The sequence below is a fragment of the Musa acuminata genome, chromosome BXJ3-9, assembly GCF_036884655.1.
Source record: "Musa acuminata AAA Group cultivar baxijiao chromosome BXJ3-9, Cavendish_Baxijiao_AAA, whole genome shotgun sequence".
Taxonomy (NCBI): Eukaryota; Viridiplantae; Streptophyta; class Magnoliopsida; order Zingiberales; family Musaceae; genus Musa; species Musa acuminata.
This window is the reverse complement of record NC_088357.1, coordinates 46,681,457-46,703,703: the sequence shown is the minus strand read 5'-3', so window position 1 is coordinate 46,703,703 and position 22,247 is coordinate 46,681,457. Positions and strand designations below refer to the sequence as shown.

The following is a 22,247-nucleotide window of genomic DNA, read 5'->3' as shown; positions in this document are numbered from 1 at the left end:
ACTATATATTTATTTTATACCAAACAGATACACCAAAGTCGCTTTGGCCGAGTGGTTAAGGCGTGTGCCTGCTAAGTACATGGGGTTTCCCCGCGAGAGTTCGAATCTCTCAGGCGACGAATTCTTTTCTACTTTTTATATACTGTCATTTTGTGATTGACCTCATCCTGCTAAGTAGGTTTTGTATGATCTTAACATTAGCTAATGTTTTAAGAAGCTATTTAAACTATTAATTTGGATCAAAATTGACCTTACTATTTATTAATTGAACTTTGATCCAACTGCATTGAATTGATTGATTTGTGCCTTATTATATCTATTATTTTTCTCGAATTTCCTTATTATTTCTAATTTTTTTGATAATTCATCTTTGTGAAATATTATAGTTTAATTAATTCAATATGAAAACCAAATTCTCAATTATGCTTGAGAATGAATTTTCTTTTGGAAATTCTATTTTTTTGACATTAATTTCAACTACTTTTTGAACAAAATTAGCCCTATTTTACACAATTTCTCATGATCCCCTCAATTATCAAATTGAATTGAACTTATTATATCATCATTTTATGAGTCGAACTGGTTTTCCATGATTAGGTAATATTGGGGATTTTTATTCATTGAATTTTGATTAAGACCTAATTAAGTATATATATGTATATATATATATATATGTATGTATATATATATATATATACGATTTTTTGAAATATAAATATCTAAATATGTTATATTTATATCTAAATATAAATATTTAGAAAATATTTATATTTTAGATATTTGTCAGTTGATACCTCCCATTTTATTTTTTTCAAACAGTACTATTAATTTAAAAATATTTAATATTCTGATCATTATAACAAAAATACTAGAAATGATATAAATAAAATACTAACTACAAATCTAAAAGTATAATATTGTAATAATCAATGAAGAACGACAACTAAATAGGAACGATATAAGCAATGACTACAAAGCTACTAAAAATATTATTTTTTTATATTTATAAATATTTTTAATATATCAATAAAATATTATAAATTATATTGAAAAACAATGTAACGAGCCAAATAAAAATACTATAATAGTTAAAAATTAGTAAAAAATAAACAAAAAATTGATAATAAAACTTTTGAGGGGTATTATTTGAAAAAAAATAAAAAAAGAGGGTAGGTTTTAAAAATATCCAAATTATGAGCATTTTCTAAAAAAATCATATATATAAATATATATCAAACATTATGTGATATAGATAATATTCATTTATTCGACACGTGACGACCACATCATTATAAAAATAATAAAAGGTCTTATCACTTCATTGAATTTATATTGAAAAATATATTTTAGTTTAATAGAATATTTTTCTTACGGACCAAGCATAAAAGATAAACATGAGTATAATTAATGTCGAACTCTTTTATATTTCTTGACATTGATCTTCATGTTCATGTCAGAAGATTAAGACGTCGATCGAGACCGGAGTACCATATACAAATTAAGAGATCAAAATATCTGAGCCAAGTTGATCGATCCTAAGTCAACAGACCTCCGATCATTTAAAAAAATTTAAAATAAATATAGTTTCTAACCAATGATCCATATTATGATAAATATGATCACTCGTACCAATAATAATATCTGAAGCTAAAAATAAAAAGAAGAACCAAATTCCCCATTCGTGTTCGCAGCAACAGATGCTTACCCATCTTTGTCTCCCCGAGGACGTGCAGCACAAAGTTGGATGTGTCCTACTCGCCATGGCACGGAGAAGTCAATGGGGCCTCTCTTTTCTGCCATCGACAAATTAGTCTCTCAAGTTCCAATCACCTTCCCATGGCGTGAGCGAAATGGCATTGCCCTCTCGAGGATGGGACAACGCCATTAGGCCATGTCTTCTTGTTAGGACTTCATGCACGTCAAAGCTGACCCTCCTCCACCTTTAGTAAATAGTCACGCTAAATGCCATGTCTGTATCACCGTCACCGGGCCGCGTCTCTTTCTCGATGACTACATATCTTCCATGGTTTGACGCAGACTTGCCACCTACTTTCTTGGTTTCCATGGGTGCCAAATGGTTCCCATTTTTATTGCTCACGAATCGAGGAGAGGATCGATACAAAGAATACGTCAAATCACGATGTGTTTTAGGTCAACAAATGATTTAGAATTTTTCTTTGTTTCCAAAGTCATATGAGATCCATTTGATGAGACAAGAAGGAATGCTAATGTATTACTTTCTTCATATATTATTTGAATAAATATGTTCGTTGCATTTTGATGCAGTCGGCCATCTGACAAATATACATAGACAAAGACAAAGATGACCGGCATCTGAATCATTCGCAGCCAATTGCTTTCTTATCTCTTTGCTCGTCCATGTCACATTCAGTCATTTATTCCAGGAAGAGAATTTCCATGGCTATTTTGTTTCTCGTCTCAAAGGTTTTTTTTTTTTTTCTTGCTATGATCACTCAGAGAGTCATTAATATTTCTTAAAGAAAACTTAGGAATGATATTTCGGATGAGACTTACGCTATAATTCTATGTTTTTATATGGATGTGGGAATTAAAGTCAGCTGCCTGACAAAAACATGGCCAATTGAACGATGAAGGAGGCTCCATTATCTATGTCTTAGAAGCCAAGCATCAATAATTATTTTTGAGGTGGATCCACCGAAGACAAGTTATCTTCTTCTGACAGGCCAATGTCACCCTAATCAATTCTTCCAAGAAAGTTTCATCTTATTGTGGCAAGCTCAAAGTGTTATGTTCTTATGATATTACAAACTAAGTTAACTTGTTTAGCTGATGGTTAAAGTTTTTTCTTTTTTACTAAACAGAAAATATGTATTAAGTAATGAGAAGCATTACAGAAGTCACTTCTAATATTATCAGATCAGAGTAAAACAATAAAGAGTCTCACTCCCCTATCAATAATAATAATAATATTTATATACAGATTGTTGTTTAAGCATTGCCATTAGGAACTTTGACATTGTCATTAATGACCCAATAATTAGATTAAAAAATATTAGAAATTAAAAGTTTAGAATTATTATATAAAATCTCAAAATGTGCCCATCATAAACTAGTGACAGAAGAACAGATTTCAACAAACCAACCTCACCACCAAGATTCACACCCTAAAAAATCCAATTCCAAGAACACCAAACAAAACGAATGACTCTAAAAGAAGCTAAAGGGATTGAGAAAACCTATAAAAGAAAAATTAATATTTTAAAAATTCAGAAACAAAGTCACACATGAAAGAAAGAAAGGCTCCCATAATCTCACCTGACAAAGTCTATTGGTTAAAGAAATTTAAATTGAAAATCTTAATAGGAGATAAAAACTAGTAATGACGAAAGTTATTTTTGAGGTTTATGTATTTATTGTATATAGAATATTTGAATTAAAATACAAAACTCCATGTGTTGAGTGTTTGGTGGAAGCAATTGACTTCAGCAATGGATCATCATTTGTCTGAATAAACTTCAATGATTGACTTGAGATCCAACCTTAATAAACAATAATTTTTATTTGAGTAAACCTAAATGACCATTTTTTAGTCGATAATAAAAAATAAAGAGGATTATAACTATATAAAGGAAACATTACCTTGATCAAATAAATCATATTGATTTATTTGAAGACCGTATAGTTTTTGCTTATTGATATCCCATATGCTTGTTCTATTGTGTGAGAAGCAAGAAGGATCATAGGAAAATAACAGTAACTTTTGATCTCAACTTGCCTATCAAGGAAGGATTGAACCAAGAAAAAACAAAAGTCAATAAAGAAGAAAAACAAAGACAAACAATTGACATAACTATTATATTCCCTCTTAAGAGGGAAGGAATTATCAAAGTATATGATGTTTAGAAATCAAATAGATTGCACAAAATATTAAGATATACGCCTATACAAGTAAAAAGAAACAAAACACATAATGATCTGAACTAAATGTTCTATCATCTTCCGAGAAGAAACACAACAAGGTGAGTCATGCTCTTTATAGACACATATTTATAGAAGAGAATATCTTAAATTAATTTGAGGATCCGACGAATGGTTTATCTTCGATGGCTAAATTAATTTGGTTATATATGCTGAACTAATTAGTTTTGAGGATTCATAGGTTGTGCCATTTTTGGTGATCCATTTAGGTTTGAGAATCCAATATATGAGTTAACCTTGATGACCAAAACATTTGGGCTAGCCAAATTAGTTTTGGAGATTTAGTGAATGAGTTGTATTCAATATCTAATAGATAACACGATTTTTTAGAGTTCATTCAAACAAATCATCAAGATTATTTCTTGGTTCCTTTTTCCAAATAGGATGTCTTACTTTGTTTAGTCATTTACAACAAATTAGTATTATGCAAATTCTTGGAATGAAATCATTAAAATAAAATCTTAATTCTAATAGCCATATGGTATATCAAAATTGATTTTTTTGGGATTGATTTTTATTTCATTATATAATTAATATTATCTCTAAGATTTAAATTATTTAAATTACTAATAAACCTTGATTGACTATTATTATGGAAAGAAGTTATTGACGTCTTAGTCAGCCAGAGGTGGTCCGGACCCGTGTGTAAGGTTGTTCGAGATGTCTCCAAGGTAAAAATATCGAACTCTTAAGATGTCACTCGTATAAAGACTAATGCCAAGAAAGGCTTTCCGACTTAGTCCTTCTAACGTTTAAAGTAGTAACTCGAGAAATGTAAATAGTCAAAAAGTAATCATTCACTTTCATTGTATCGAAGATGAGCTTTTATATTTAATTATAAAGGGATAGAATAAAAATCTAATCACCTCTAATAACCTCTCATTTATCTTTTATCCATATAGGCGAGAAGGGGGGACAATCTACAATCACATACCTTGGACCCTTATCCATGAGCTAGGTGAAAGGTGATTTTTGTCTTCTCCTTCTAACTTGGATACTATGTGAGTGTCACATATTAGATGACGATTGATTGACGTTGTTCTCTCTATCATTTGTCCCTCCCTCTAAAGTATTTTTTGGGGGCATTCACAAGAGCGATATGAAGTGTGGCATCAAGCTTATCTGACATGCTAAGCTTATATCTCTTTGATTGATTCTCGGATTTTATGCATCAAGCGGATGCTGATAGTGTCGAGAGTTCTTAACCCACCCCTAATTGACTCTCCACCCCTCGATAAGAGGTCATTGTCCACCGATGGGCACTCCTCGATAACAAAACAATCCTTGCTGACATAAACCTAACCCTCCTTCGAGCATGGAGGTCAACAACTATGGGGGTTGGTTTCCCAATCTTTGCAACTCGATGACGGAGAAAAAAGAGAGTTAGGTACTAGATCTTCATGCCTTGGGTGGAAACTCCCTTAGGGTACTTCTCATCTCTCCAATGCTGGCCCTCATCAGGAACTTTATCATCATGTGATAGGTTGATACCATTGCCCTCAATCTATTCAGTGTTGGTTGACCTATTATTGTATTGTATGCTTAGGAGATATTTATCATTATAAACTTAGTCAGTATTATTTTGGAGCAAGACTTATCTTCAAATGTGGCTTATAGGTTCACGATCCCAAAAGTCATATGCGTAAGATTGTTTGTTGACAGCCCATTTTTGAAAAGCATTAAAGTAGAGAATATTAGTAGAACTACCTATGTCAATTATGACCCTTTTCACCTGAGTGTTGATCACCCTCTTCACCCATGATTTTTTTAAGAGCCTTGTCACTTTTATTTACAAAAAAACTTAACTTTTAGTCATATTTAAGGGGGTCAATTTGGACCTTGAGCGAGGTAACTCGGGTCATTTATTTCTCCTTCACTATAGTGATCTCAAGGTCGGGGCTAATTGTAGTCACTCCTACATGGGCCTTTTACATAACTCCTTACACTTATTCAAGACCATTATCTCGACGATAATGTATTGATTAACCCTTTAAAGTACATTTGGTGTAGTCATCGGTGGTCTCTCTATCAACGACTAGAAGTGGCGAGAGGGCTTGAGCCCCATCATGAAGGTCTATATTATGTGTAACGGATAGGCATCTACCACACCTCAAATCTTATTCATGAATAGAGCGATGAAGTCTGCAAGTATTTCCTCCCCCCCTGCGTAAGTCAGAGGAGCTTTATCATTGATGGCCACAAGCATATGTTTTTGAGGAAGTGGAATTTGAACTCCCTCACGAGCTGGGTAAAAAGACTAATGAAAAATAGCTTCAGGTAAGTATACCATTCTCGTGTTTGGCCTTTTAATGTGGTTAAGAAGGTACAATGCATTAGGGTGTCCGAAGTGCCATACAATGATATTTAGGTATGAAAAGCTATAATGTGCTATATCATGTTGGCATTGTAATCAAATGCCTCTAAGGATGAGAGACGAAAGTTCACTAGAATCGATTCCTTCTAGATTTTCTGGGTGAACGATGATCGACCTAATGTGGGGTTGACCAATGCTTCGCCTTTGACTATTGGAACTCATGTCGCATCTTGTCTAAATATTGATCTTCTATCGTAATTGGATCTATAAAGAATCTTTCATTGAATTCACTGACAAGACCTCGGATTTAAGTAAGGTAAAGTGGTAGTGTGGTCCGTTGAATTCCATAGTTAAAGATCAAAATGCCCCCTTGCTGACGATTCGATAAGTCTCAAGTGTTCCTGAGATGTCGGTATTACATTAGGTCAGCAAACCTCAATGGGTGCTAGTGTTAGTGGCAATTGAGCCCGGGATTGCAAATGAGCTGGTGGCATCGCCAATTAGGCTAACTTGAGCAAAAGCGAAGCGATGACCTATATCATATATGTCAGCATTTGCACTTGCTGAATAAGGTTTAAGAATACCTTACTGAGTAAGAGATAAGCAAGTGGCTTAGGGTCATCCTTAAGGATAGAAGACATAAGTCATTGAATAGATGCTAGTATCATATCAGCGTTTACATTGAGATGGAAGCAACCATTTGCGAAAGGGTGGCTACTGCACCCATTTTCAAAAATGGTGGCTGCTATCCTCTTGGGTGAAACTATTATAGGTTGAGGGCAAAGCATCATCTTCACTCGAGCATTCATTAATACGATTGACGATATATGTACCTATGACATTAGGCCCTCATTTTAGTACTAAAAATATTTTAAAAAGAAGTCATTGACATCTTGGTTAGCCCGACATAGTCCGGACCCATTTGTATAGAGTTGTTCGATGTACCTTTAAGATGGAAATATCAAACTCCTTAAGTGCCACCTCTACGATAATCGAGGTCAAGAGATGTTTCTCGACTTGGTCCTGTCGATGCCTAAGTTAATGACTCAAAGTAATTATCTTCGTTTGAAATTTACTCAGGTTATAAATTATATTAATTATCTTTATTTTCTACGTACATGATTGAAGACGGAAGCATGTTTTAAATTCATTATTCAAAAACAAGTTATAAACTAGTGCTTGTCAAGAACTTCACAGGACTACATACATTATCATCAAGATGACTTTAAATGCTATTTAATGATGCAAATGTTTCATTACACTTTTCCTGTTGCATTTTAATAAATTCATATGCTTCGTTGAATAACTATTAAAATGCATATTAATAAAATCTAATTTGGGTACTTACAAGCAGATCCCCTTATTTGCAAAATAAACAATAATTAAACATGCAAACAAAAAAAAAAACCCAACAATATCACATTCCAGCTCAGCAGTAATAATAGTAACGAGAGGCCACTTGGGCTCGCTTCTTCCACGTCAGCGCATGACTCAGCGCCACATGCCACCTTGGGGTGCGGGGGGTAAATTGGCAGCACGTGCACGTCTTCCCATGTTCTCATGCCACCCTACGCAGACACACAGCGGAATCTCTTCATAAATTGGGGAAGATCTGATTCGATTTCCGATCACATCATCGAGCACGGATCTTGAGAAATAAGAGGAGAAGGCAAGGGTTACCTATGGTCATGTCGAAGTCACGATGCTTGAGCTCCCGGTACTCCTGGCAGAGGGCGCAGGGCTCGCAGCAGCAGTGGACGAGGCAGTCGGCGCAGGGGCTCTCCGGCAACGAGTACTGAGCCCTCATCTTCGACCGATAGCAGCATGAGTACACCCAGTGGAAGCATGTGAAGTACTCCAGCAGACAATACAACGCTCCGCTCGTGCCGCAAGCTGCACTCCATCAAAAGACACCCTCAACGCGATGCTGACAGCGGTTAGCATGGATGCTCATAGCAGAGGAAGAGGACTTACAGGCCGATCCTTGGTCTACGATCTCGGCGATGCGGCCGAACGTGACACACGGGCAGAAGCACGTCATGCAGCCTTCATCGATCGGTACAAACACCAACATGATCAACAAAAGAATAGCGACGTCCGACGATTACGATAAAGAAGAGTGGTCAAGAGCTTACAATTGCCGCAGTCGTCGGTGCAGTCGCAGAGGCCGGTGGACCATGGCTGAAGACCCTGATACGGAGGAGCTGTCACCGGGTGGGGGAATCCCAGCGGCGGCGGAGGCGGAGGCGGCACATATTGGCCGGACGGCGGGTAGTACTCGTTTGGCTTGGATGGATACATGGCTGCGACGACGACGCTGGAGACGTGCAAAGGATTGTTTGGAGAGCAGACGGCATACTGCTCTCTTTGTAGACCACAATGTCATCGTTTCAAACGATGACTCGTCTCGCCGACACGGTTGCTTGAATGAACCAAGAGAGAAGTCCTCCTTGCCGTCCGCAATGGACAATGTTAGCTCATTCAATAGGGTGCGGTGGGATAGTTTTCTCTTTCGGAAAAGCGACCACCCAAACGTATTCAGATTTCAAATACAAACCGGATTAAAATCCATCAGAAAATTCTACATTGCATAGACGACTGGGTTGGGGGGAACGCGTCTTCGACGTCCATTGAAATCTTCGTTTGGAATCGTCTCGTCAAAGTTGGTGATGGTGATGGAGATGGTGATCGAGGTTCGTACGCCATCCTGAGGTGCCACGAACCAACGTGCCAACTAATACAAGAATTGGTTGTAAATTTATATGAAATAAAAAATATATCATAAAAATCTCATTTAAATTATATATTAATTGATGTTATGTGATCTGTAAGAAATCAGGACAAAAAAATTAATGTCAGGACACTCATTTCCTGAAACGATCTTGAAAACGTGTTGCTATAAATCCGTAATCATAGCCATCTCATCCGAATGTAATGGTTAAATTTTTTTGTGTGTAATATAGAGTGAATTAGAGTGAGAAATAATCATTATATATTCATTCTAAAGCTAATTATAATCGATTTTAAAAATAATTATATATTTAAAATAAAAAAAAATTGAAACTAAATCATGTAAGATTATATAACTAATCATTATATATTCATCCTAAACCTCGATAAAGTTGGTTTTCAAAAATGATAATGAAAAAATGTCAACTCATTGGCCCTTTTCGCGTTTTTCAAAATCAAGAATCGAAACTAAATAATATAAGATAGGTTATAGAACTAGAACTATCGATACTAGCTTGAGCGGTTCCGATTCAGATTCAAATCATATATATTTTTTAATTTAAAAAAAATTAAAATAAATTATGAGGTGAATGCTTTATTTTTGAATAATTTTAGCTCCTCATGATGATCACACATAAAAAAGTAAGGCACTCAAATTTACTACAATATCCTCTATGTATTTCTAAGTCCTGAAAATTACAAACATTACATCGATTAGCTTCCGTACTAATAGTCCATGGAGGGACCTAATCTTCTCATACTTAACTTGAGTTGAAGTTGTTGGTAAACTTTCGTGTCATGGTTGAGAAGTTAGCATGGCTTAGTCCGCAAGTCGATGTTCGGAGCTCCCGGGGGGTTGGCGACACTTCTCTCGATTGGATGGAAGATTTGTCGAGGGTGAGTTGGATTGATGGTCGAGTTGGTCGCACCTTCGAGGGTGGTCGAATTCCTACACACTGACCTTGATCGGGGTGTTCTCGACTTGAGTCCCTCTAGGATTAAGTCAGTGATCTTTTTGTTCTGTTTTTCCCTTACCCCTAGCCGGGTGTCGGCTATGATTTTTTATACTACTACCCGAGGATCGATCGTATGTGGATTTGGCACGACAATCGACTCTCGAGTGATGAGATGGTATTTTTGTATGGGTGTCGCCTGGTATGTGTGGAACGACATCATACGGCGTTGTCTCGAGCTTTTCGGGATGGAACTTATCGAGAGGGTGCCTCCCCGTACAGGCTTCGGTTCGACGTGGGAAGTCAACCCTTATGCTAACTTTTAAGGACTGAGTCGACAGAAACGTGACGTGACGTGAGCCATAACATGGTCGATATCCAAAATATACACTATTGGAAGTCATGGACTCCAAACTTATGCTTTCTTGCATCATTACCTTTTTTTTTTTTTTTTCTTTTCTCTTCTTTGTTTCTTCACTTCCTTCGTAAAGTACTCGTGATGTAACCATCAATATTTCAGCTGCTCAATCTTATCATGCGAATTCTGGCGGCCGCACTCCATCATTGTCTACCTTATTCTTTCATGAGTTATATTGATCATTGTGTCTCATCATCACCCACCCACCAAATGTCACACTCGACTCATCTCTCTCTCTCTCTCTCTCTCTTCTCTTTTATTTAGTTTCATGACTCGAGATAACTTGTTCTCTAATCTAAATGAACTTCTCCATTCAAAGCATATACTGCAGTACTTTTCATCAAACAAATAACTAATAATTGTTGCCGTCCCATCTTCCACTTTTGAAATAATTTGTTGACTTTATTAGTCATTTTTTGCGTGCTTGAACTTATTTTTCTTTTCTTTCATTTATGATAACGTGCCGGTGAATAGAAAAATGCTCGACATCATTGTTTATCGTTAGATGATTCGATCTGCGGACAACAAGTTTCACCAAATCAGTACCATATGCAGTAGTTAAAATATGAAGCACTAAGTCTTTTGTCGCAAAGGATTGTTTCGAGACACCAATTTACTTGTACGTAATATTATTGCATCGTTCAACTTGTCATTGTTCTTTGACAATGACAAAGAGAAACTACAAGAGTTTTATGTGTGATGATGATAGGCAAATAATTACATCTTCCGTGTTGATGCACTTGTCGATTGTATTCTCATAGAAGTTCCTAAACAGATATAATGGCTTTAATTCAATCAGTGCTTTTGGATTTATTATTTTTGACTCAACTCTTAAACTAACTTAAGTATCAAAGAGACTCGATACATCTTGAGTTCGATCGTTTCTAACGTCAATAAAAGATAAACGATTGATATCGAATTAGCATCCCTATCAATCAATCAAATATTGTTGATGAGTAAACGGATGGATATGTAATCGAGATCACCCAGTGATGGTGCTATGTGAGAAGTTGATGACTGCTGCCCGTGGTTTCATCACCTAAACATAGAGACACTATTTAATTGGTTCCGTGAAGAACACGCGCTTGACAATGACTCGCACTGCAACTGCCACTGCCTGCTTTGATTGCTTGCATGCATGCATGTTCGAAGGACCTCAAAATATTTTAGCTTTTAACTTCTTTTCGTCACATAGTTAAATATATAAATGAGATTGCATGCATGCATGTCTAAGATCAAGCACCCAAATTTCTCTACTCGACTAATTTATGGAGTTGGTAGCTGGATCTAAGTTCCGTACAAGCATCATAATATTAGATTTTGATTGTCTTATCTAAAGAGTTACTCAAATTCAATTTTTTTTTTTTTAGAATATCGTTGATAAAAAAGGTCATTGAATCTCTACTTATTGTAATGTCTACTCTAAGCCTAATATCGAGTTCATCGTGAATCATACATGTTAGAACTCCTTCTGATTTAGTGAATTATTATGAAATTATTTGACTTATCGACTATGGATATAGTAAACCACTACATCGCGGTCTCCAAACGATATAGAGAAATCCAATTAATTAAATCTGTATGTTCTTAATCAAATGAGAAAAATCAAAGATATAGTTATGAATTTATGACTGATCAAATTTGTAAATGATAGGTGCGACGAATTTTAAGCTCATGCGGTCACTTCAGACTTCACCGATCAACAATGGAAGTGTTGGCCACGTATTATATTGCTAAGGTGTCCATCATGATATTGATAATCCAACACGTGTCAGTCAATCTAGCTTTATACCGAACGGCCCACAACCTTGGCCATGTGCTCGTCAACCCCAAATGGCCACATCCTTCTGATGCTCGTGTATACCGAGTTGTCAAGTTGGCCTTTTCTTTTGTCTTCGTGTCCGAGTCTTCATCCAACAGCTCTGCTGGCAAGCATTAAGCCCACCTTTTGCTGAGTGGCGCGCATGCCCGCACTGTAGCCTCGTGGCGGCCACGCGCCCGTAGGGAGTGGCGCAAGCTAATGGCTTCGGACATTTATGAAGGTGAGATCACGGAGGAGACGATAAGATATTTACTTGTTCTTCATATTTCAACTTTGTGACCCCAAGTTTCCTAATTTTTCTAGTGTGTTCTGGAAAATTGGTTGTGTTGGTAGATGCACAAGAACACAGTTTATGTTCGCTAATCTAAGACTATATTGCTCTCGCTGTAAAAAATCCATCAAATATATGGAGGTCATGTATAGGAAATTCCACTGAGTAGGTTTAGATATGCGACAAAGAAAGAAAAAGAGGTGTACTCAAATCCACTAGGCATGTGCAATTGCTGTAAACAGTGACTCAAACCAATGGAAAACCTCCCAAATGCTCACTATGATTGTCATGTCTTAGATAATAACTAATAAAAATTCAAGTCACTATTTTTTGGTAATAGAAAAATACTTTTTTATTGGCAATGAATTGGAAAAAAATCTTTAAAAGAAGATGGCACTATGGTAATAAAGTCACAATATTGTGTCTTATTATCTGACTTCGCAATATAAGAGTTCCCCGTCCCACGAATCCGACCTCAGTCTCCAACACTGCCCTCTCGAGCTTTGACAAGGACACGAGAAAACGCAGAACCAGAGATCCATCTAATGGCGCCGGAAGACGGATGGGCGGTTGGCCGAATCATGTCATCGTCGTCGTCGCCGGCAGCGACGGAGAAGCTGTTGGCGCAGCACAAGGAGAAGCACTTCACGGCGGGGGACATGGTGCGGGACGTCATCATGGGCGTCTCCGACGGCCTCACCGTCCCATTCGCCCTCGCCGCCGGCCTCTCCGGCGCCAACGCGCCCTCCTCTCTCATCCTCACCGCAGGCTTCGCCGAGGTCGCCGCCGGCGCCATCTCCATGGGCCTCGGCGGGTCGGTAACTTCTTCCGCCGTCCCCTTCTTGGCTGTTGCTTTAATGTTTATGCATATACTTTTTCCGAATATAACAGCAATTTATTGCGTATATTTCTTTCACCATATTATTACCCGAATTATTAATAGTTACAGTTGATTGGAAGATAATTGCATATGAAATTGCTATATATATATATATATATATATATATATATATATATATATATATATATATATATATATATATATATATATATCCGAAAATGGAACGTCATCGCCGCTTATCGTAACGGCGGGCCAAGCACTCTGTACCGGGCGATCATAGAACGCACGGCTGATCGTCTCTCCACGTGGCAGGTACCTGGCGGCCAAAAGCGAGGCGGATCACTACATGCGGGAGCTGAATCGGGAGCAGGAGGAGATCATCACCGTCCCCGACACCGGTAAGTGCAGCTACGCCGTCCCATCAGTATGGGCCGTTAGATGCTGATCAGGCGGTGGTTTCGTGATCGCAGAGGCAGCGGAGGTCGGCGAGTTACTGTCGCAGTACGGCCTGGAGCCGCACGAGTACGGTCCGATCGTCAACTCGCTGCGGAAGAAGCCACAGGCCTGGCTCGAGTTCATGATGAAGTAAGTGCTCCTCATGAAATTTCTTTATAGAGGCATCATTTGGTGTCACTAATTTGTGGTTTCAGATTTGAGCTTGGATTAGAGAAGCCAGACCCGAGGAGGGCACTAGAGAGCGCAGTAACGATCGCTGTGTCGTACGTGGTGGGCGGCATGGTGCCCCTCCTGCCCTACGTCTTCATCCCCACCGCCCTCCAGGCCATGTTCACGTCCATCGGCCTGACCCTGGTGGCGCTGCTCTTCTTCGGCTACATCAAGGGCCGCTTCACCGGGAACCGCCCCTTCCTGAGTGCAGTCCAGACCGCCTTCATCGGCGCGCTCGCATCCGCCGCCGCCTACGCCTTGGCCAAAGCCGTCCAAGCCGTCTGAGGGCCGCCCTGCACGCGGTGCGCGGCTCCTGTGCACCCCTACGTATGGCCTTTAGACTTGAAGGTGCTTGCCGCTTGGAGTGTTGTTTCATCACGTCAGTTGATTCAGTAATTGAAGGCTATGATATGTAAGATTACACCATGGGATGCAGTAGTCCTGGTGCTTTTGTAGTTGACAAGTAGGACAACTCTGTTGTTGGCTATCGTGGACAAAATAGAAAGCTATATTAGCCTTTTGCTTGGACTTGGTATCTCAGAAAATAAACTTATGAATGAAGGATTACCAAAGGGGCATGTGATTTGCAAAGTAGGGGATGATAACTTATCGTATTGATCAGGACATGGCCACCTCAACAGAATATTTTGAGTTGGGAGCTCCACTGAAGAACATAATTAATTTATTGTCTCTGGCAGTGCACATACGAACAGAGGGTGTGTCTCGATGGATCTCTGGCTTTAACTGTGAACATATATTGTGGCCTTTTCTGGTGAGAATCTCATCCCAATGCCGCATGCATCACGTGAAGAAGATGACTGTTCCTTATTTCAGACAGAAACGTCAAAGCAGACAGCAAAGAGGCCTCAAGATGAATGATGTCTCTTCATGGGCAATAACTCTACGTTGACTTAGCAGAATCCAACACTATATGGCCATCGGAGACTGGTCAAGTATGACAAGCGGCCCTCTTTCTCATCCCAGTTCGCGTTGAAAGTGACCCACTCCAACCCTATTCATTCGGGCTAAAGCCCAAGTGTTGTAATCAGTGCTAATCCTCCGCTGCACTATCGGATTCCACGTCGACAAGGCTACGGGACGCCGCCAACCGGTGGGTGCATTGAACCCATAGCAAAAAATGACACCACCGAGATGTCCTTTGACTCGGTCAAGCGAATATTTAAAGCATGACATGTCATTTGGATCTATCTTACTTTAATTAAATCGATCCAGATTAAATAATTTTTAGTTTATTTCGAATCGATCGTTAATGATTCGATTCGAACCGATTGAATCGATCAGAAAAAGATCGATTAAGCTCGATTCAACCATTAATGGTTCGATGCGAACTGGTTTGATTGAGTGCTTTGCTCTCCTTAATTTACATGGACAAATGATGCTGCTTTCTTCAATTGGGGCACCAAATCGAACCTCTACGTATCCATCACATCACCATCAACTACTCCAATAATTTTTCCTCCAAAAAGAAGCAATCCTTCTCGAGTTATCTACGCGCACACAATAAATTCATACATGTCGGTCCAAAAGAAGGTCGTCAGAAGGTGAATGGAGCCACAGGAGTCGTCGTCGTCAGACTCGGTCCGCCTCCGGCCGGCCCAGCCAACCCCGCTAGCTGCCCTACTCGGCCGCGCCGCCGGTCCCCGCGGGGGCCCCTCCGTGCTGGTCCGTGGAACGGCCGCACTCCATCTCCAGGAGCGGCGGGCCGATTGGGCTTACTCCCGGCCCGTGGTGGTGCTCGACATCGCCTGGAACCTGGTCTTCACCGCCGCCTCCGCCGCCGTGCTCTGCGCCACCACTCACGAGCGGCCCAACACCCCGGTCCGTGTCTGGCTCCTGGGATACGCGCTCCAGTGCTTGATTCACGTGGTGTTCGTCTGGGGGGAGTACACCCGGCGGCGGCGGCGGAGCGGTGGAGAAAGGAGGCTAGAAGGTGGGGGAGGCGACAGGGAGCAGACGCTGTCGGAATCTGATGCGATGGATAGCGAGGACGATGCAGCTCCTCCTGAAGTTGGAAGTGGACGCCGTGCTAGGTATTGCACATCTACATATGCTTGACTCTTGATAGAACTAGTGATTTTGTTGTGGCAATTGTTAAGGATTAAGCTAAAAGACTTTCTTCTGTTGTGAGATTAGAGAATTGTGGCCATTGCGTGTGTTAAACCTTGTTAGTGCTTCAAGGGTTTATAATTAAATCTAATGCATGGTGAAACTTTAGGGAAAAAGGGAATCATGATCATCCCAACGCAATGTTCCTCTAAAAATGCAATTTTTTGTGCGTGGACCACAAAATAAGTTAATTTTTTAAAGTGTTTTTAGGGCATGCCATACATTTAAATCGTTCGATTATTTTTGCTCTAGTTGATTTTAGTGTTAGATGCTTTAGGTCTGAGTTTCAAGGAAAACCATTCATGTGGTATATTATTTTGTTTTGTTGCTAACAATAATGTCAACTGAAATTGTTTTGTTATTTTTTTCTTGAACTTAAATGTTTACAATGTCATCTGATATTTATATCAAATGGAACTCGGACTCTTGTAATTACTTTATGTTGGCCCTTACCATTTCCATTTTGGAGTTTGGGCTCTACTTGAAATTCTTGGTAAAATCCCAGGAATTCAAAACTGATGCCTAAACTACCTAAGATCTTGAGATTTACACGTTGATTAGTCTCTTTGATTCATTTAGGATGTGAATTGACCCTCTGGAATTCATGCTTGGGATAATCAGCTATTTCTAACGAATGCTGTCAACAGAATTTTTATTTTATTTTATTTTATTAACTACATTGTTTACATTTTACACCATTTGAAACTTTCTCCTAACTGATACGTGGTGTCTTCAAAGTGACTCTTAAGTTGGGTCTTATAAACCATTTGTCAATACGTGTATGTCTTTTTCCTTGAATCATAGGTTGAGGCCCTTCTGTTGATGTTTTCACTAGTTGGAGGAGAATAATTTATAAGAAGGAAAGAGTTTATCTATAGGGATAATTGTACCCAAAAGTTCTGCCTGGAATTCAGTGCTAGTCCTCTCTAGATAATCTATTCTTGACATGAGAAACAAGCTGAAAATAACTAATTATTCAAATTAAATCAAATCCATTGATTTTGCTTCAGATTTTTTCTCCGTTATACAACTGAGCAACCATAATTAGAGCCCAAATAATAATGCAGACTATGTGGATCATGGATTCAGCCACGAAACATGGCATACTACTGCTTTGATAGGGGAAAGGTCCTTAAATCCTCTCGCTATCTTTGGGTCAAATCCTTGTCTAATCAGCCTTTTGGAATCAAATCCTTGTCCAATCCACCCTCCTCTCCTTTCAAATAAGGTTTCAAAGCTAGTTTTGCTTTCCTAGCATGCAGAGAACTTTTTGTTCAAGCTGTTTCCTACTTTATCATGTACTATTTCGAAAAACCTTCTGTCCATTATTATTTAAAGCTGATTGTATGAATCTTAAGGCTCAAAAGTATTTTCTTGGTCCCATATTTTGAATTTGGTTGAAACTTAGCTAGTTTGACTCAATCCAGAGTTCAAATTGGGTCTATTCTGCACTGTATCTAATTTTCACCCCTCAAATTGACCTTGTGACCAAAGTGGATGTCAAAACTCTTTTGCAGGATCGCTTCCTCTATTTACAACCCTGTCCTTTCCAACTTCTAGTTTTTGGAAAGGATATCAATGTTGGTGAAGAAAATGAATTTGTTTTTTACATGGAACTAAGGAATGTAATTGACACCAATCGATATGTACCGGCTGTTAGTTATTGGGGTCCAACTGTGAACACGGTTCTTTTTTTATCTTTTTATGTCTTTTTCCTTGATTAGCTAATATTGATTAAGTGTTTGCAGTAATATTAATCACATGACATGTTCTGAGTCCCCCAACTACTAAAGAGGGTGATCCAGTTCACAAGGCTCCCACAACTATGGATCTGGGGAGGGTCAATATATGCTATTACTTCTGTAAGCAAAAAAACAACTATGAATCCCACAATCTCAACTGTACTTAAAAATTTTAAGTCCTTTTATTATCTCAGTTGATAAAGGTAAGTGCTATCTGTCTTTTATTTTCAATTCTTCTTTAAACACTCTGGCAAATGAGCAAGTGTTCATTATATGAAGGCTTATAAAAGTATTCTGATGTTCATTCATTGTTCCTAATGTTGATGGCGACCGGTGCACAGCATTTCCAAACGATGTGAATCTATTAATACTATGGCTTCCTTTATTTGGTGGATTGTTGGCTTTTGTTGGGTGGTCTCTGGTGGTGAAGCTCTCTTAAAGAATGCTCCAACACTCTACTGGTAAATCTACCAAATATCATTTCCTTATTGCCTTTTCTCTTGTTTGAGTAACCCATACTAGTTTCAACATCATTTAACTTGTTATTGTTGAATGATATGATATGGCTAAGCCTGCATTAATATGATTTTATACCACTAACATCATTTAACATTTACTCCCTTTTTTAATATACTATGGGATGATGTAATTCTCTCTTTTTGATATGAGAAGATTTATGAGCCGTCAGTCATCAACCTAAAGTAGCAACTTGGCTTGTAAACATGTCTACGGTTGCTTTTGGCTTTGTTCCCGAACCGTATGATGCAACCATGACTGAAGACATTGATCTCGTCAACTGGTGTTCAGATAGCACTTTCTTTTAGCTTAGTCTGTCTATTAAATGGAGCTTTACAGGTCACAGATGACTCAGAGTTTTCTCTCACCGGGTACTACAAAATTTTAGTTTTTTTTATTTGACTTGAGAACAATCCACAGTTCTGACGTCAGCAAGTTCTTCATTTCATGTTTACCATGGCAATGCCAATATTTCTGATGCTTCTAATAAAAATGATAGTAGTCACAGTTCTTTCTTTTGCTAAGATTTAGTTATTATCTGGTGTATCCTTTAATTCCTTGAATTTGCTAGCCTTTTACCTATTTTGAAGAACTTCGTGTCATTTTGACTGGCAATTAATCTGAGCAATCTTATTTCATTTTCATATGATTGCTTGAAATCCTCTCCTGATCAAAATTGATGATCAGTATATTTATATATCAGGTTCACAAGTCACAGTTTCTCATTCACAATTATGTGACTTGAGTGACTGATAAATTTGACCATAATAGAACCTAGATTTCTTTGAGAAGTCAGATTCTGTAAAAGCGAGGTAAAAGGTTTTTTTGTCTACTTCATGGATTTGGACAGGTTGACCGTGGTTTTTCTCACATTTGATGCACTCTTTGCAATCTTCTGTATTGCTTTGGCCTGCGTCATTGGAATTGCACTCTGCTGCTGCTTGCCTTGTGTCATCGCAATACTTTGTGCTGTGATAGGCCAGGTGAGAATGGAAGTTTTTTGGTTTTTTCGCTGTTCAAAAGGGTGCTTTGGGTACTAGCTTGTTTTTTATTCGGCTAATCTATTTCCATGGCTCCCTTTATGTGTACGAAGGAAGGTGCATCGGATTCAGATATCAGCATCCTTCCAAGATATAGGTATTCTGAACCTTGTAGTGATGGGCAGAAGACATTCGAGGAAGGATTAATGGTTCCAATTTTGAACAACCATGATATTTCGACGGGTGAACGTGTTCTTCTGCGTGAGGATGCGGTAAAAAGTTTAACTTGTCAATATTTCCCTTTTATCCATGATTTGATCTCTTTAAAGTAGACTTCTTGCTTACATTTTTCCATCATGATCGTTGTTAGAAATCATGTTGGCCAGTTCTGTAGGCATATTTGGCAGTAGAGCTTCATACTTTCAAGTTATCCTACCGTTTATATCTGTTGTAGATTGATGGAAAAAATGTTCAGACTGTCATCCATTTAAATGGGAAGCTTAATATGTCTAGCTCAAACTGATAACAGTCCTCTTTGGAAAGGACCATCATGTTGCAATTTCAAAGTTCCATTATAACTACACTTGTCTATCACCATTAGTGACTATTTGGATCATATCTGGATAGTTCCTCAGATAACCATCAACTGCCTTCACAGTTTGCATTTTTTTTTTTTTTTGTATTTAGGTTATTATAATGTCTCTCTTCAATGTGTAATGTGTGGTAGTGAACCACTGGAGCTTATTTACAATTGTTTGCTTGCTAAAATCTGGAGTATCAAATAGTATTAGGTTAATCTTTATCATGGGTGGATATTATCATTTTCTAGTCATAGCAGGGTGCTAAAAAGTTAGGTTTTCTGTCTTACTCTTTTTTCCCTTTATTTTCCTAGGACTGTTGTATATGTCTTTCTTCATATGAAGATGGAACACTATTACTTGCTCTTCCCTGCAATCATCATTTCCACTCTTCATGCATTGTCAAATGGCTTCGTATCAATGCAACTTGCCCTCTTTGCAAATATCACATCCTCAATGGCTGACTATACTGATGGACTAGAATCAGCTTAATCATGCTGTTTCATGGTGTAAATACTTGGTAGCAAATGTAAAGCCTCTTCTAAGATTGAAGAGAGAGTTTCTGAAAGGCCGTAGACTTAGCATGCTCTCTAGCTTATAAATTTCTTCTATGCAAAAGGCCCTTTCTCCGAGAAGAGGATATCTACAAACTCTTTATGCATCTTTTTGGTATTCCAAAACCTTGTATTGTATGACTGTAACATTCCAGTGAGTTAAGGATGTAAATAGATCTGTTATACATCTTACGTTTCTGTTACTTGTGGTCAAAATGATTGTGTTTAAAGGAATCTTTTTGGTCTTGCTCTTACACCTATTAGCAGTTGCAGAACTGCTTGAAATTTTAGCTTTGACAAGACACGGATATCGTGATTTACCGTACTGAAGTTTATATAGTTTATCGAGATATACTGAAAAGCTGCACTTGAGTTTCTTCGTTTTGTGAAATTACTTTTTCAGCACAAAAAGAGTGAATGATATATTTACGTGTGCTCGAATGATTTTTCGAAGTCCATCTCATCTTTGTACCTTGTTTGGTATGTGAATGATTCAAAACTTCTGCTGCTGCTTAGCTCTGCTATCAGAAACTGCACAAGATACAATGCTATTAGTTGGCTGAAATGGTTCAGTCAAATCAACTGCTTCAAGCCCAAGTTGAATCTAGCATGGTTCACTTCAGGCGCACGCCTGAGCTCAAGCGCAAGCACGCACCGGGGGGCCGAAGGCAAACGCCCCGAAATGACACTGGTACCCTTAGAGTCTAGATTGGCATATTTGCTCCTTGGTGAATGGGTGAATGTTGATGCAGAGGAAGAATATATTTTTAGTGCAAGAGTAGTAGATTGCACATTCTTAACACTTTATGGTGGATAGCCACGAAGAGAATAGCAATGACTTTTTGAGTGTCCTAATTTGCCACAATGTTCATACTGAAATCCAGCAGCAGTAGTAGAATTTTTGGTGGCTAAACTTGTGCTTGACAGACGTAGCAACATTTGGAGTGGGTGATATGCAGAGCACACATTGATGTTATTCCGCAAATACAAGCTTGTAAGCCTTGTTAGATGAAGATGAGTTACACATCAAAAGAACTTAGCTTCTAGTAGACAAATATGTCACCAAAACCCACAAGCAACCACATGACTTTTTCAAGATAGTGGAGAAGGTGAAAACATCTTTTGTTATACCTAAAACATTAGTCTGATGGTAATCTAATAAATTCATCTATGAAAGTTTGATATATCAAACGCCATGAAAAGCTTCGTAATGTTGCTGCAAGACGAAGGTACGACTTCAGTGGAATATGAATGAGAGTGATAAATAATACCATCCAAAAAAACAAGCTCGTATTTAACAGATAGATCCATCTTGATAGGTCAACGCCAAGTGCTACAATTGTCTCCATTAAGGAAAGTAGGAACCACAAGATTAGCAGGATTGTCAGATGGATGAGAAAGAATACATCAATTAAGTTACACTGATCAAAGGTTTGCTAATTCTAAAAAGTTACGTAGAAACAGAAAATGATTTTGATATCACATAAAACTTCAAACCATCTATCGGTGCAAACTGTCAACTGCAGACATGCATGCATATTAATAGATGTACATGTGATATCCTCTTGCACGTACCAGCAATCCCATTTTCATTAGTTTTTATTGATAAACAAAAGTTTAGAAATAAAATTATTTAGAAATAAATTATCTAAATAGTAGAATATTTTATCTTCATAAAATGGTGCAAAGTGTCAACCAACATAACATATAGAAAATACCTAAGTGGCATATGCCTGGAACTTTTAGGGTAGTGTCCAATATTGATTTCCTGTCTG

At 38.2% G+C, this 22,247-nt stretch overlaps 3 protein-coding genes and 1 non-coding gene across 4 annotated transcripts; 3 read left to right on the top strand and 1 right to left on the bottom strand.

Annotated features, from left to right (window-relative positions):
- The first annotated feature begins 37 nt into the window (after positions 1–37).
- Positions 38–119, top strand: TRNAS-GCU (transfer RNA serine (anticodon GCU)). The gene has a single exon. It is a non-coding gene; the product is annotated as a tRNA-Ser (tRNA).
- Positions 120–7,572: 7,453 nt separating this feature from the next.
- On the bottom strand, positions 7,573–8,639 carry LOC103999184 (cell number regulator 10). Its single transcript, XM_009420850.3, has 4 exons — positions 8,410–8,639; positions 8,249–8,320; positions 7,955–8,167; positions 7,573–7,842 (listed from the first exon to the last, which is right to left on the bottom strand). The coding sequence occupies exons 1-4, from the start codon at positions 8,573–8,575 to the stop codon at positions 7,766–7,768; spliced, it is 528 nt and encodes a 175-aa protein (XP_009419125.2). The 5' UTR covers positions 8,576–8,639; the 3' UTR covers positions 7,573–7,765.
- Positions 8,640–12,940: 4,301 nt separating this feature from the next.
- LOC135650129 (vacuolar iron transporter 1-like) lies at positions 12,941–14,503 on the top strand. The gene is made up of 4 exons (XM_065169292.1): positions 12,941–13,282; positions 13,622–13,707; positions 13,780–13,894; positions 13,960–14,503. Exons 1-4 carry the CDS (start codon positions 13,014–13,016, stop codon positions 14,258–14,260), a joined length of 771 nt encoding a protein of 256 aa, XP_065025364.1. The 5' UTR covers positions 12,941–13,013; the 3' UTR covers positions 14,261–14,503.
- A 989-nt stretch (positions 14,504–15,492) lies between these two features.
- On the top strand, positions 15,493–20,675 carry LOC135650127 (E3 ubiquitin protein ligase RIE1-like). Its single transcript, XM_065169290.1, has 5 exons — positions 15,493–16,026; positions 18,186–18,305; positions 19,211–19,343; positions 19,454–19,612; positions 20,233–20,675. Exons 1-5 carry the CDS (start codon positions 15,542–15,544, stop codon positions 20,380–20,382), a joined length of 1,047 nt encoding a protein of 348 aa, XP_065025362.1. The 5' UTR covers positions 15,493–15,541; the 3' UTR covers positions 20,383–20,675.
- The last annotated feature ends 1,572 nt before the right edge of the window (positions 20,676–22,247 follow it).

Excerpts from the sequence above, each read along its gene's own strand:
- LOC135650129 (XM_065169292.1), top strand. The coding sequence starts at position 13,014 with ATGGCGCCGGAAGACGGATGGGCGGTTGGCCGAATCATGTCATCGTCG. Across the intron at positions 13,283-13,621 it reads ATCTCCATGGGCCTCGGCGG|GTACCTGGCGGCCAAAAGCG; the intron begins GTCGGTAACTTC and ends TCCACGTGGCAG. Across the intron at positions 13,708-13,779 it reads CATCACCGTCCCCGACACCG|AGGCAGCGGAGGTCGGCGAG; the intron begins GTAAGTGCAGCT and ends TCGTGATCGCAG.
- LOC103999184 (XM_009420850.3), bottom strand. The coding sequence starts at position 8,575 with ATGTATCCATCCAAGCCAAACGAGTACTACCCGCCGTCCGGCCAATAT. Across the intron at positions 8,321-8,409 it reads CACCGACGACTGCGGCAATT|GCTGCATGACGTGCTTCTGC; the intron begins GTAAGCTCTTGA and ends CGATCGATGAAG. Across the intron at positions 7,843-7,954 it reads TGACTTCGACATGACCATAG|GGTGGCATGAGAACATGGGA; the intron begins GTAACCCTTGCC and ends GTGTCTGCGTAG.
- LOC135650127 (XM_065169290.1), top strand. The coding sequence starts at position 15,542 with ATGGAGCCACAGGAGTCGTCGTCGTCAGACTCGGTCCGCCTCCGGCCG. Across the intron at positions 18,306-19,210 it reads AATGCTCCAACACTCTACTG|GTTGACCGTGGTTTTTCTCA; the intron begins GTAAATCTACCA and ends GGATTTGGACAG. Across the intron at positions 19,344-19,453 it reads TTTGTGCTGTGATAGGCCAG|GAAGGTGCATCGGATTCAGA; the intron begins GTGAGAATGGAA and ends ATGTGTACGAAG.